The 16,288-nt window shown below is 42.9% G+C and overlaps 1 protein-coding gene across 2 annotated transcripts in view; it reads right to left on the bottom strand.

Moving 5' to 3' along the window:
• Positions 1-15,914, bottom strand: part of stxbp4 (syntaxin binding protein 4) — a 79,425-nt gene extending 63,511 nt beyond the window's left edge. For both annotated transcript variants that reach the window (XM_049563269.1, XM_049563270.1), the window contains exons 1-6: positions 15,848-15,914; positions 15,293-15,538; positions 5,789-5,862; positions 5,502-5,597; positions 5,323-5,392; positions 3,777-3,851 (exon numbers count right to left, since the gene is read on the bottom strand). In XM_049563269.1, coding sequence (XP_049419226.1) covers positions 3,777-3,851; positions 5,323-5,392; positions 5,502-5,597; positions 5,789-5,862; positions 15,293-15,348 — 371 coding nt within the window. In that variant the 5' untranslated portion in view covers positions 15,349-15,538; positions 15,848-15,914. The remainder of the gene's footprint in view (positions 1-3,776; positions 3,852-5,322; positions 5,393-5,501; positions 5,598-5,788; positions 5,863-15,292; positions 15,539-15,847) is intronic.
• Between the last annotated feature and the right edge of the window lie 374 nt (positions 15,915-16,288).

A 16,288-nucleotide genomic window follows, 5' to 3' on the forward strand; every position in this document is an offset into this window, starting at 1 on the left:
TGTCTGACCAGCGAGCATGGCGAGGAAACGTCTGGATTTAAAGCATCAAAACATTAGTTTATATTGTGTTTCATATGACACACTTAAACACTGATGAATTCATGAAATGACCGTGACCTGTCTGCACCTGAGTGACAGCAGAGACTTCACCTGACATTTTGTTGTTTGGACAGTCGCTTCAAAATGACATAAACCTCCAGAATTCATCACATAACTCTCCCAACAAGTTCAGACTCCACGTTTGTTTTTCTGTTTCCATCCACTGAACCTGTGAGGACGCCAGAACCAAATCCCCAAGGCATGATTTCATCAGGGTGTCCTCACAGTGACCGGCTGTACCGCCCGGGAGCAGCTGCACATAATAATCATAATTTGCTTCAAGTGTGAAACAAATCGCTGCAACAATTGAGGTCGAGCTTTGAGGTGAATACCTGACGTGTCGACACAAAGCTGGTTTCACGCACACACACACACACACACACACACACACACACACACACACACACACACGGTCTTGCCGCTGCTTTGGTTGCGTAATAACGGATGAAAATGAAAGGACTCCTCTCTCTGCCAGAGGTTGGACGACCTTTCCTCTGCAGTCACAACAACACAGTCGCTTCCTATCAACTTTTTCAGCAGGCTGCACCTGAAATAACCTTCTGTTCCTCTTTCATCCACATCTGCTCATTTCCTACATTTTCCTACATTTTCTTTCTCTGATGCCTTCAGACATTCTTCTCCTTCACATCCTTTTTTCTTACCACCATGTCACACCTCTTAAACGAGTCTAAAACCACCAAGACACACTGAAGAAGCAACATATAAAATCATTTAAAAACATATAAAACAGCAACAGGTCACTAAAAAACACCCACATGGCTGAAAAGCTGCTGGAGAACACAGCATGGACTCGCTGAAACGTGACCGGTTTTGTTGTTTGTTGGTCTTGAACAGTGGTTTGTAGCTTGACCAACCAGGTCTCACTCCCAAGTCGTCAAATACAGGCACTTGGGCAGTGACTTCTGGTGATGAAAAAAGTCATCCTTTTCAACATCTGTTGTTGTGTAATGGCGCCTGGCGGCATCAAGGGAAAACGCAGCAGGACAACAACTCAAGTTAAGGGGTCAAAAGTCCAAGTAGGATGGCAGGGAGGGGGGGCAGATGGGTCCAATAACCATGGACTTTCACCCAGGAGGCCAGGGTTTGCTTCCCGTGTGTTCATGAATTGAAACCATGTATTTGTATTTTTAAAGTTTTCATACACCCCTTATAGTCAAGAGGCATCATGGTCCCCTGTGAAGCTTAGCGACCTCTAGTCGGTGTTGCGACCCCCAGGTTGGGAACCAGTGGATTAAACAAACAAGATATAATTAATAATAATCCAATAATCTCTGTGTGCTTTAGAGGTGCTTGTAGGTGGATTTTGTCACCTTCGGACAAAGCCAGGCTGACCGACTTACTTTACAATTTTCAAAAAGACGTCAGTATCAATTATCTTACATGGCATGGGGCTGTACTGTGCAGGGCAAAGTATCCTTAGGATTTAATTTATACCAGTCTGCAGGTCATGATTTACGTCCAGTGCCGATATGCAGTGCTGATGTAGAAAGTAGTGTAACCTTTATGTGTCAACAGTTGTAGTAAGGATGTGGAGGTGAGGGTTTGTGTTTCTTCGGGATTTAGACTCGTCAGAGTTTCAGCTTCAAGAGTTTAAAAAAAAAAGATGTATTCTGTTGTAACATGTTGATGGTTGGGAAGCAACAGTGGGATTTGTCATGTTGGTTTAAAAACATGACGATAATAATCCCAAATGATGACCTTAAATCACAGAAAACGACTGCAGTCTGCCAAGCGTCCTGCAAAAAGTGCAGCCAGGAAGCAGCCCGCTCACTGCTGTTTGTGCTGATCTCTGTGTTGCTTTACATCTCTGATCAGCTGGAGCTGTTTCCCTGAGCAGAGACCCCGTGGACAGACAGCAGAGCGTCCCTATTGTGTCACTGCGCGTTTGTCTCAACGAGGCAGGCTGACGTGGAAAAGCACAGGGGACAGCAGAGTGCCAGGTCAGTTTACCTCCTGCTGGTGAACCGCAGGAGCGCCTCCTGTCAGACGCACACGTTCACCTCAGAGTTTACACAAAGGACGGATCAAACCAGTGACATGCTTCACTTCAATGGGCAGTAAAAGCTTGAAGTGAGAAGACCGTCTCTCATGTGGCCTCTGAAACATCAGCTGGTGTCGGGGAACCATCAGATTGGGAATACAAGATGAATCCTTGGAGAAAATATTCATGAAAAACCTTTTTTTAAACACTCCATAAAGCCGGGCTCTTCCTCCACACGCTCTAGGATTCTTCAAGAAAAGCTTTTGTAAGAGACAAATTTAAGAAGCTTAGAGGCTCCTTGTGATTGTTGACACATAAGTGAAATTATTTACACAAACCTGAATGTGTGAGAGGTGTGCTGGAGGAAAGAACGAGTAAAGAACATCATGCAAACATTCACTTTTATCTTTTTAAATGTTTGACAAGTCATCCTCACTGACACATTTCTGTAGTCACTTCATCGTTTGATTTCAAACAAACCCACAGTGAAACAAGGAACATTGTACCTGGCTCAGTTGGAAAAAAGACATGATGGAATTAAGGCCGATGGAAACAGGGCGTTGAACTGAATAATGGTGCTTCTGCGTCTCCTGCTGTAGATCAACTGTTGATTATATTAATACCCAGAGGGATATTCCAACGTCACAGCAGCCAGATACATTAAAATACATTAAAAACGGAAACTGTCCAGTGAAGCTGAACCCAAAACAGAAAGTTTTACACCCCAAAATGTTTGAAACTTAAAGGTCCAGTGTGCAGGAGGCATCTGCTGGCAGAAATGTAATATAATATAGTCAGTATGTTTTATTTAGTCTATAATCACCTGAAATTAAGAACTGTTGTGTTTTTGTTACCTTAGATCGAGCCGTTTATATCTATATAGGCAGCAGGTCCTCGTTCTTCGTCCTGTGCCCACAGCTCGCCATTTTGCACCAGACAAACCAAACATTGACTCTAGATAGGGCCATTCTCTTTTTTGCATCAGCCACTGTAGTTAGAAGCCCCTCCACGATAAGCAGCAGTGGAAAAACACTGATTTTTGGTTAAAGATAAAACTACTTTATCACCTTTATTGCTTTATTCTAGCAAGGGGTTGGTAGTTCATACGTACAGAATAAAAGTTAATGGCTACTAGTGGTGTTCCTCAGGGCTCTGTCTTAGGTCCTCTCTTACTTATCATCTACCGAATACGTCTTGGTCATTTTTAATCACCTGGTCTGTTTGTTTTGGAGAGACAAAGACCTCTGTGGATAATTTGGCCCCTGGTAAAAACCTACTGAACATCTAGATCTTAAGTTTTCAAAGAAAAAAGGTGAAGACACATTAGCAGGGGCTAGTCAAATGGCTCAGCCCTGACATGCCAAGCAGCATTGGAGAAACACTGATTTGTAATGTCAAACTGCTTTATTGTTGTTTTCACTGGTTTAAATCAGCTGGTGTGTTTGTTTTGGAGATGAAGAGACCTCAGTGGATAATTCACCTCCTGGAAAAATCTTCCTGAACAATGAACACTGAAGGAATTCTAACCAGGAGAAGTTTCAGCTGGTTGCAATCTGCAGTCCTCACCACTAGACGCCACTAAATGTCCTTAAGTCTTACACACTGCTCCTTTAAAAGATCGAGAACGACCTGTGGTGTCAAAACATGACAGTGAGGTTTTATTTTTTTGTCTCACCTGGATTCATCGTCTCTGGCAACCAGCAGGGACATGTGATTAGAGAGCGAGGCTGACCTCAGGATCTCCACCGCCCTGTGAGGAAACAGGATGAAACATTTTTACCTGGCGTGCAGGTGAACATACAGTATATAGGTAGCTCCAGCTCAGTCACCAGAAGAAAATGTTGGCATTGTACATATCTGCAAATTACAGACACGTAACATTTGTACAGTACAGGTACGTGAGATGACTTTGTCATCTGTAGGTGGAGGGGATGGTCAATGGCCAGACCACTGTTCAAGACCAACTAACGAGACCAGTTGTTTTTTAGTGAGTCATCACTGCATTTCCAGCGACATTTTAACCACTAAATCTGCGTGTTTTCTACTAACTCATTACTGTTTTTCACTGGGGATAGTCCCATGAAAAGCTCCAGCCATGGTTGTGCCACCACAAGCGGGTACTTGAAGCCAAAACAGGATCTTTTCCTAATCATAACCAAGTGTTTTCTGTGCCTAAACTTAACCACACGTTAACTGCACTTGTTGAAAAATAAAGATATGTAAAGTTTGCATAACCTTACAATGCCAACATTTATTCTAGGTACTGGGTTGGTAGTTCATACGTACAGAATAAAAGTTAAAAGCTACTAGGAGTGTTCCACAGGGCTCTGTCTTAGGTCCCCTCTTACTTAAAATTTGGCATTCATTTCCAGTGCTACGCTGATGACACCCAGCTCTATCTATCTACCAAGCCTACATCCACTCTTTCACCCAGTTCCCTCTCTGACTGCTTATTGGATATTAAATCTTGGCTCTCGTACAACTTCCTCAAACTTAACAGTGATAAAACCGAGTTTCTCCTTGCAGATACTAACCACTCCCCTTCCCACCTGTCTGAACTCCCTCATATCTACACACCCTCCTGTACTCTTAGATCCTCCTCTGCAGTCAAGCTCACATCACCATCTGCTCTCCTGACTACCATGGGCTCTAGATCCTTCAGCTGTTTTGTCCCCACCTCTGGAACGCTCTCCATCATGACATTCACAGTATTGACTCCCTGTCCTCCTTAAATCCCGTCTGAAAATACACCTCTTCAAGCTGGCATATTTGGTCTGATTTAATGGTGACACACATATCGAGACTTGGCTGATGATGACTTTATGATGATGATGATTTAATACCTCATTTTTATAATTATGTTTTTTCACCATTAAGCATGCAAACTAGCTAATTAGCAGTAAACACAAAGTACAACTGAAGCTAATGGGAATGCCATTTTTTCTGCAGGTATGTACAGACTGAAACAAGGAAAAGTCAGGGAATCACAGACTAACATTCCTCCTCTGAGCACCATGAATGTCTGAACCAAATGTGGTGGCAATACATCCGGCAGTTGTTATGATATTTCAGTCTGAGCCAAAGTGATGAACTCACAGATATTGTCATCCCTGAAGCCAAAAATACCTCTGCCAACACACACACACACACACACACACACACACACACACACACACACACACACACTGATAAACTGCAGATGCAGCACACATCAAACTCACCTCTCATTGGTCACTCCTATCAGACTGATGTTATTGACATCTAAAATCAGGTCACCTGACTTAAGCCGCCCTGGAACAGAGAGTAACAATCAGACAGACAGACAGATCTGTTGAGGGAGGACAATGATAACAATATTAAATTCCCCCTGTATGAGACAATTTACCAAAAAACTACCTACCATCCAGAGCTGCCAACCCACCAGCTACCACTCGCTTTATGTAGATGCCGAACTCTTCCCCTGTCAGCTCTCGGTAACCCCCGATTATCTTCACACCTGTGCACAGAGGAGCTCAGGTTAGTTAGGAAACAAATGATCTGATGATACTTTTAGCACCGCTGTCTGTTGTTTATACATATGCTGCTGTCCACACCATGTTTCTACACCCTGAGCTGCAGTTTAGAGACAGCTGAGACTATATTAACTATGATCCAGAGGTCAGAGAGGTCAGGAAGAAAGATGCTCACCCAGTCCCTTCTTGCAGTCACAGAACTCCAGCCTCTGTACAGGTCGGTTGATGCCGTGCGGGCCCATGATCGTCCTGGCAACAAGCAAAAACACAACGGATTCAAAAACATATCAACATCCTGCCTCATCCAAAGCCTCTCCCTCTTCTCTCCGCTCCGCTGCACAAAATAATCAAATCATCACAGGATTTTGTTATTTTCTCCCCCCTCTCTCTCACCCTCCCTCCTCCTCCCAGCCACATCCAAACCAATAAAATCTGTCGCCTCTTAACAGCGGTTGAACCGTGCAGTGACCTGGATGTTAGGAAGCCTCAGCAGACTTAAATAAAAATTTAAAAAAATCAAAGGAACATTACAAAGCAATTATGATCCTTGACAGCCCCTTGGTGACACAAAGACTGTGTGCAGAGAGATTTGTGGGTGAGAAGGTTCAGATTAAAGCTGAAGAGATTCCTCAGACGAGGTTAACATGATGCTGCTGTCTGCTGGTCCTGTCCCGAGGCTCAGCTCACCGTCAGAGCAGAGCTGGTCTCACATGCTTACGTATGTTTGTGTGTGTGTATGTGTTGAGACAGCATCTACTGTCGTGGACAGACTCACTTCACAGGGCCGGCACAAGAGTGTTGCGGGGTCCTGATTAGAATTTGATTCCCCTCCACCCCCCATCCTTACAACAAACAAAATCACAAACTCGTGGTACACTGCAGAATTTTGGCAACTTCTCATAAACCCAACCCCCCAGCTAAAACGTACACACATCTTTTGTCCCAGTATTAAACAACTTTTGGTTTCACAAGGAGAAATTTAGGGGGCTTTTACCACGGGTGTGACAATGCATTCATCTGGATCGATATATCGATAAACGATCTAATAATACTGATGCAAAGTGAAAACATCTATTCATATCATCATCTTTAGTTTATGCCTTCATTTGGAAAGTCTGCGTCACCATCAAACAGCAGCAGGTAGATAGCAAGCAGCAGAGAGAAAGCAGCGAGGAAATACATTCGATTTTGGAAAAAAAAACACAAGTCAAAGGACAAAGCACGTGCTGTTAAGAGATAAAATACGACATAACGTTACCTGCCTGGCCGCATATCTCACTCTGCTCATTTTTTGCAGCAACATTAGCTGTTCTGAAGGCTGAAAGGAGAGGAAAAGTCTGCTAGCCGATAGGTGACTAGCAAAAAACAATTGACGTGTCTATGACCTTGTTGTTTTATGGCTGTTTGGAGAAGTTTGCCTTCAGGGCCTCAGGACAGATAACCCTAAAGCTCTATGAAAAAGATCATGGTCTCTGTTAAAATGACAAAAAACAGGACTCTTTGAAAGAAAGCTGTGAAGGCTAAATTATCTTGTTCTGTTTTATGTGTGTGTCAGTTTAAGTAAACTTTACTGCACTTAAGCAGTTACAATTATTTACATTATGTCTGTGTTGTTTTTATCTTTTATGGCCGAAACCAAAAAAGAAAGGGGTGGCGGCATCTCCTGTAATCTATTAGATTAAACAGGCAGATAATATCATATCGATCACAGGCCCCTGACTCACATCGAATCTAAATCGCATCGTGGCAGACTTTGTAATATCAGCAAATATTTTATCATTGCCCAAAGAATTGATATAATGTCATATTGTGATTAAACTGGTGATTTACACCCCTCAAGCTCAAGCCCAGATCTGGGCGCACATTACCCCAAAGTACAGTTTGCGTGATTAGTGTGAACACTGTGTATCATACCCAGGCGTGGTGCACCTGTATGCCTGTGCTAGAGTCCACTTGAAAAGTTAGTCTAGAGTACGGTTCATGTGTTCTTCAGTGTGGTACGGGATTTGGATAAGCAAGGATGTCAGCTGAGAAGGTGGTAGGGTTCGAGCCAAAATCATGACTGAGAGAGTTCAGTTTTACTCGTGGTCTGAAAAAGGCAGAGGTCAATATGAGAAAGGTTAGAAAGAGAAGGAGAACTTATCCAATTAGGGATCAGACAAAGAGGCAAGAGTCCAAAAAGCAGGCAGGGGTCAGAGACAAAGGCTGGAACGCTAAGTAGCAAGAACGTCAAGAGATCTGGCAGAGAATGAATTGAAATGTAGTAGTGTTTATACACTGCGAGGCTTAATGAGAAGTGAGGTCTGGCGCAGGTGGGTGGAGGAGGTCAGGTGATGGGGAATGGCGGGAATACAGGGATTACTGCAGGGCAGGAGGGACTGACAGCAGCTGAAACTAACAGTAGAGTTGGGAGATGGCAGGGAAAAGACATGATAATGTGAGAGCAAGAGTTGGCTGGTGTTGTGACAAAATTTTTGTGAAGAATACCAAACGCCAACCCTATAGCCAGAAACTAGAATTACCGCCCCTATAATGAAATTTGAAAATGTTTTGTTAATGGAAATTTGTGGAAAAAGTCTCCCCTTAGAAAATAACTCAATTAAGGGGAGATTCTCCGTCCAGTTGCATTTGCTCCCAAATATTGTAGATAAACAAATGTACACGGTATGATAACCGCCATCTTTTTTATCACGGTATACCTTGAAACTGGTATATCGTTACAACCCTAGACATATTGCACAAACAGACAGACCGACAGGCTGACAGACCAACGGACCGTCGGTCGTCAGACGGACAACCCAAAAACATGATTCTACATCTCTGCAAACCACAGATACATCACTTTTGTACATTATTATACGAGCGGATAAGATGAAACTTTCCGTTTTGACAACACTGTGTTTAACCTGTGACGAGGTTTTGGCACAAACCCACTTAGTTATGGTTCAGAACAGATCATGCTTTGGTTTAAAATATCCAGTTTTGGTGCCACTATCACTGTTGGAAAAACAGCAACATGTAGCTAAAAAGCACCGATGTTTTGTGGCTATAAAGCCGCTGAACACGCAGCAAGGACTCACGAAAAAACAACTGCTCTAGTTGTTGGTCTCAAACAGTGGCCCGCAGTGGTCCGCAGCTTGGCAGGCATCTTGCCTAGGTGTCGCGGCCCTGCAGTTTACATTCACTCTTTACCAGATTGTGTATTGTGCTTCCGCTTTGGCTTTCCAGCCATCTGTTCTGCCTCTCCACCAGCCTCTGCCCGTCAGTCTGGCCCCTCTTAGATACGTTTGCCTGCCTGGTTGTGACTCCCTGAGTCACAACCAGGCAGGCAAACCAAACTTGATTTTTGGAGTAAATGTGAACTTGTACTCATCCTGTCTGTCTCTGAGTCGTGCATCTGGGTTCCAACCTGTTTCCTTGCTGAGCCATAACAGATTTAATGTTCATGCATCTGTTTCCCAACAGAATCCTTGTTGCTGCTCACGTTCTTTGAGAGCCTTTTGTGTCTGATCTAACTCTGCTATCAACGGTCAAATCCTTGATGTAGGCATCTCTGACTGACCTATCTTTACTGTAGTTTCATGCTGAACCTAAATCCTGAATCTGCAAAGCAACTTGTATGCCCAGTCATCAGGTAAGTACAGAGTACAGTATTTCCCCTCTGTGGATGAAAAGTAAAAAGTCCCCAAATGGAAAACATAATCCAGAGGAATGGAGCTGTGTTCAGGGATGTTTGAGAGCTCCGATAAAGAGAGCTGTTGGCGCCGCTGCTATCAGGACCAGGTTACATACTGGGTGTTATGTAAGGGATAATGTACAGAGAAGTGGATGAATAGAGATTCCAAGGTGAGGCGGAGGTTACCCTGATCTCTCTGGAGAGGCTTATTTTGAAATAATAACATCATCCATCTTAACATACAGCCAACTACCAAATACATTATGTGACTATATAACGTCAGAGACATGGAGTTGATTTAAAATGTAAAGCCGAGACTTCCAACAGGCTGAAGGCTTCTCAAAGTACAAGCATGAGTTTCTCTCTGAGATGAGTGTCACCGTCGCTTTAGATTCTTTAAACTTCCAGAACATAACCTTTTCTTTTCTGTACTTAAACAAACCTTGATTCTGAATTTTAGCAGCGCCCTCTTCCTGTCGGTTCTCCTGACTTATATCTTGCACTGATCACCACATTCAATTAAAGGCATCAGTGTGCTTCAGACAAAGTGCTTGTTGAATCATCTATTACCTCATTTTCATTGCATGGTACAGCACGGCTCCTTCAAACTGGACACACTCTTTTTTTCTTTGTTGTGGATGGTACACCATACACTGTGTACGCTAAGCTGTTTGCTACATCGTACGCTATACTGTATGCTACACACTTAACATCATACACTGCACTGTATGCTACGCACATTACATCGTACACTATACTGTATGTTACGCACATTACATCGTACACTACACTGTATGCTATGCACTTAATACCGTACACTATACTGTATGTTACGCACATTACATTGTACACTATACTGTATGCTATGCACATTACATCGTACACTTACACTGTATGCTACGCACTTAATATCGTACACTATACTGTATGTTACGCACATTGCGTCGTACACTATACTGTATGCTACGCACATTACATCGTACACTACAATGTATGCTATGCACATTACATCGTACACTACACTGTATGCTACACACTTAACATCATACACTATACTGTATGCTACGCACATCACATCGTACACTATACTGTATGCTACACACATTACATCATACACTACACGGTATGCTACACACACTACATCGTACACTACACAGTATGCTATGCACACTTTACATCGTACACTATACTGTATGCTACGCACACTGCATCACACACTACACTGTATGCTACGAATACTACATCATACACTATGCTGTATGCTACACACATTTTATCGTATACTATACCGTATGCTACGCACACGACATTGCACACTACACCGAATGCTACGTATAATACATAATACACTATACTGTGTGCTACACACATTACATCGTACACTACAGTGTATGCTACGTATACATCATACACTATTTTGTACGCTGCGCATACTACACTTACACTAAAAAAATTATGTAGTACACTACACCATAAACTACGAACACCTTTACATACACTATGTTGCACACTACAAACACTACGCCATACACTATACACACTATGGTGTACACTGTGTACACTACACTGTACACACTGTACATTATGATTAATACTGTTCTATTCACGACGTAAACGGCACCAAACACTATTTACTCTGCACTATACACACTTCAACATACACTACACACACTAGGTCATACACTACGCACACTACACTGTACACCACGTACATGACATCATACACTACACATGTTATGGGCTTGGGTTTGGGCTTTTAAGGAGGGGCCAAAATACACCGCAGCACTGGATTTATAACACAAGACAAACTGAGAGCATAATTGTTGGAAGCTAAAATCATAATGGAAAATAAAATTTGATCAATCGCAGCTCTAAAAGGAAGTTTTTTTAAAATGTTGCAAACAACAACACTTAAAAGCAGGGCTACACTTGTCATTTCAAATGTTTAAAACTTTTTATAATCCTTTCTTTCTTAACATACATGCATAAACTAAAGGTGCTGTTGATAGAGCCATGTCATGGCTTTTGAATTTTGGAAATGGGTCCATGCACAACTCACTGTGTCCTGATGTGCATAAACCAAAGGAGACCCAATCCAAAACAGAGCTGAGGCCTGTAGGACCCGGTCTGAAATAGACCAGAGGATAATTAGATTCCCTCAGGTTTAGGACACATTGACACACAGACCTGAGACTGACTGACATTAAGAAAATGGACCTGATTACACTCTGTGTTTTTGGACCCGCGTCACGTCTTGGATACGCGGAGGCAGCAGCAGGTCTCTGAGCCCCATAAACAGATGACAACAGCCGACAACGTGCACCTGCTCCCTGCTGGGACAAGAAGGAGCAATTAAACTGATCACTTAATACCTGATAATCTGCATTACCTGCCGCAAGTGATTAACATCACACGCAGGCCGGCTGCCAGGGGCAACACACACAGTAACGCTACTGCAGAGCCACCAGGTCAGCATGAAGCAACACTGACCAGTCACTTTGTTTTTTAAATCTATACCACAGAGGAAGAACAAGAGCATTTATTTTATAGATTGAGACAAAGAATCAGACCGAAGAGATTTGAAGGTTCAGACCTCATGAATCTAAACGCTGCAGCTGCAACAATAAGAGTTTCACAAATAAATATATTGGTACAGATGTGTAAATATTAGGGACGTCATTGGGTAACTGTTCATCAGTTAAGTTAAGCATGTCTGTCGCTGACAAAATTTAATTCAGCTACTCTTCAGTTTAAATGCACTGTACACCACCCGTGCAACAAATTTGTGAATCCTAGGACAGCAAAGTAATGTCCCACTCTATGCTCTCTACAACTGGCTTGTACCTGTTGCCCTCGTTGGTTGGATTGGTTAGGTTTAACCAAGAGGAGTGGGATTAGCTAGGGCTGGAGTGTCAGGGTAAGCCGATTAGAGGCAGAGTAAGGCGGGACATTCCTTTGCTATCCTGGGATTAGAAAAATTCGCACTGGAGTGTGGTGGGAGCTAGCTAGCAGCATCACTCATTCAGCGATTACCGCAAAGACTGTATATAAAGATTGATGACATGATAGCTACCCAGAAGTGAAGCCGAAACATCTTGATCGCCACCTGGTGGCTGGCTGCAGTATGGGTCATAAAGTCCGCCCTGTCCGTGTTAGTGGATGGGACATGGGCCAAACTAAAAACTCAAAGTACTCAAATACAAAGTACCTTTTCCCAGAGGTGATTTTGTCTTTTAAGGTCGTTTTTATCACGCTGATGTTTGTTCGAGTTTTCGTTTTTCTGATAAGTTTGGCTTTTCATAGTTTAATGCTAAAAAACAGGGATTTTACAACATGATTGACAAACATTGTGAGCCAGTTGGTGGGCTCGCATTCAGTGGTGCTGCTCATGATTGGTCGGGGTGGGTGTATGGGCGGGAAACTTGATACCGGTGAAATCGCTATTGCACAGACTCTGGCTCTGAACGACGTCACCAGAACAAGATGGCAGCCGTATCTGGGGTCTTTGAGCTTCACTTTTGCACAGTTTGGGTGAGTGGAGATGCGCCGTCCATCTTTATATACAGTCTATGGATTGCTATATTGCTATAAACAGTCCCAACCCAAAAGTGTTGCTGTGGAAACACTGAAAGCCCTTTTTTTTTTTTAAAGATAAGACAAGTGTGAAAGGGGGAGAGAGGGGGAGTGACATGCAGCAAAGGGCCACAGGCTGGAGTCAAACCCGGGCCGCTGCAGCAACAGCCTTGTACATGGGGCGCCTGCTCTACCACTAAGCCACCGACGCCCCACACTGTGCCCTTTTTCCGGTCTCCCATCATGTTCCCCCCTGTGAGAAAGCAGCTCATGTTTTAGCCGCAAACCCCCTTTAGCATTGTTAGCACAGTTAGCAGTGTCAGCCTGACCTATGCTGCTAACATACTTAACAATGCTAAAGAGGTTTTGCAGCTCAGAACGAGGCCGTTGACTCTCCAGGGCGACCTCGGGGAAGATTGGGTCACCAAGTTCAAGTTGCCTATGATATAGCACTTACAATTACCATGACCTGGATGACTGAGAATCTTAACCGACTAATTGGGTCACCATATTTCCGCAGTTAGCTACCAGCAGTAATCTCTGAATGAGCTGCAATAAGCAGCACCGTTAGCTAGCTCCCACCTGACTCTGTGATGCACAGTGCAGAGTGGCCAAGGCTAACATTAGCGAACCAGTAGAGACTCAAGTATGGGCATTATGTTTCCGCATGTTAACATGGCTAGCTGGCTGTCTATCAGCAAAGCCAACAGGAAAAATATGGAAAACGCTTTGAAATGCAGCACCGAATCTCGCTGAGTCAGTGGAGCACCAGGCTGAAAGGAGAGTGCCTCTTGTATTTCACATTGTACATTTTGTTTTCTCAAAAATTCACCAGTAAGGTCCTGGTTAATAGCTAACAGACTATTGAGAAAAAAAATTAACAATTACTGAGCTTTTCTGGAGCTTTTAACCACATCTCGCTGTCTTCATCAGAGAGTGGAGTTTACACAGTGACCCCCACGTGACCTCAGTAGTGAATCATTTTCGAGTCCAACAAAGGGGACACAAGAAAACATTTGAAGAGTTTTTAGTGTAACATTCGTGTGCTTTTTTGTTTTTCAAGGAAAAACAAACGCAACATGAAAATATGGTTTCCACAAGATGGCAGCAAATGTTTAGAGTGTTATAATCAATATAAATATATATCACAGAATGCATTTTTGTGCCTCCTTTGAAGTGTGTTTACATATTTAATGTCTTTCTGTCAGTTCTCCTTCCCTCCCCGTGTGCTCAAGAGTCGAATAAAAAACAAGACGCCCCGAAAACAAGAGGGGAAAATAAAAAGACGAGACTCCCCGCGGTAAAGCGCAGCAGATGTTTTCATAGAGATGAGTGATGCAGATGGATCCACATGCTGACAGATTAACACAGGATGCTGTGAGGTTGACAGAAGCTGCTGCAGCTTCGGTTCAAACAGGATCACCGAGTGATTGCAGGAGAAAAGATCAATCAGTCAGTCAGCTGAGTCAGGAGCCACATCATACCAGATACTCATGGTATATACTTTGTCTTAGCTTACGTGAATGTATTCACCTTACAGTAATAAAGATTTCCATACATTATACTTTGTCTTTTAAAAAACAAAACACACATTCAGGGGTTTAGCTGAGGTACAAACATTGTAGTCTGTGAAATCAGTGTGAAGAAGCAATATGGCTGCAACTAAGAATTATTTTCATTATTAATGTGTCTATCGATTATGATTTTAATTAACTGTTGAATTAATGATTGTTAAAAATGGTGGAAAATAGTTCCTGCTGCAACTGTTGGCATTTCCAAATTACTTGTTAATTACAAAGTTAATTAATTTATAGTGACGTGACAAAGAGAAACAAACCAAATCCCTCCCTGAAACCAGAGTTTTGGCATTTTAATAAAATAATTAAGTTAAATGATTGATCAGTTATTATCAGAGTCCCTGAAAAATTAACATTTTGGAGATACACAAATTTTATCAGATGACAGCCACATCCAGCTCACGCTGAAGGTAACGTATGAATGTATGAAAAAAACTCTTTAACTGCGGCTGTCAGATAAAAGTAGGGAGTAAAAAGAACAAAATGTCCTCCTGAAATTAAGGAGAGGAAAAACAGAAAGTCTCAGAAACAGAACTGTTCTGAATCTGAACTGGATTAAATGTAAAAAATGTTGGCATCTCCCTTTAAATCAGCTCGTACAAACATGACCCAGAACTGCGCACAAGCATGTGGACTTAAACTCTGAGGCATCTGCCGGTAAACAGGCTGTAAACCTAATTCACCTCTGAAGTCTGTGACCCACATGAACTACCGCAGCAGGCAAGGATCGAGGACGAGGCAGAAAAACAAAAACCACATTAAAAGAGACAAGTTTCAAAAAAGAAGAGAAGGAAGGAAGGAAGGAGGAAAGTAAGCAAGGAAGGGAGGAGGAGCAGACAGGTAATTAGCTTACCAGTAGAGGAGAGACACCCTATCGAATCGATCTGCGTCCTGAGGGAGTAATGGCATCGCACGATGGTCCGAGACCCGAAAATAAAACACCCAACCAATCACACACAAACACACACAAGAGTTACAGCGCCATGAGACAGCAGCGGGTGGTTCAGAGGAGGAGACGGGATGAGAGGAGACGGCGGCGGTGGTTCAAACAAGGTCGGTGTGTGTGACCGGAGTGAAGAGGAGAGGGATGGAAATCCGCCTAGACAGGGAGAGACACACGCTTACCTTTACTCACTAATCCATGCTGATACCCGTCCGTCACACACACACACAACATAAGCACATGCAAACACACACACACAACATAAGCACATGCAAACACACACACACAACATAAGCACATGCTCACGAACGTCACAGAAGATGAAACTTAAAACATTTCTGAAGACGTGTCCTTTCTCCAGCTGCAAGATTAGAGCATTATAGTTAAAAACACTGGAAGGAGCTTAAATGTCTTAAAGTGTTGCCTCTTTGGAGTCTGAGAAATGCACCCGCGGAGATAAATCACCTGTAAACACGATGCCAACGAATCTGCAGCGTTGCTTTTTAAAAGTATCGAGCCAAGCAGACGGCTGGATTCTGCACACATGGATTGAAATTCAAATTTCATTTGACTGAGTACACAAAAGGCTATGAATCATCAGTGGAAAACGTTTGTGAGATTAAAAAGACAGATGGGAAGCAAAGAAGGGGAAGAGGAAGGGGAGAAAGTGAGAGCTGGGCCAGCTTTAGTAGTCAGGGATGTCTTGACCCAGTCTTAAGGATCGTACTGAGTCGATCCGGGCATATTTTATTGGATCAGTATCAGCTGATTAAATCCTGATCAAAATCTGATTCTTACTTCACTGAACTCGTCTGTGTTTGTTTACTCCAGTCTGCTGGTGAAAGTAGACTGAAAATAAATCTTCCATCATCCATTTTCAAGCACTTATCCAAAGTGAGGTCTCGG

Source organism: Epinephelus fuscoguttatus, linkage group LG20, assembly GCF_011397635.1.
Source record: "Epinephelus fuscoguttatus linkage group LG20, E.fuscoguttatus.final_Chr_v1".
Taxonomy (NCBI): Eukaryota; Metazoa; Chordata; class Actinopteri; order Perciformes; family Serranidae; genus Epinephelus; species Epinephelus fuscoguttatus.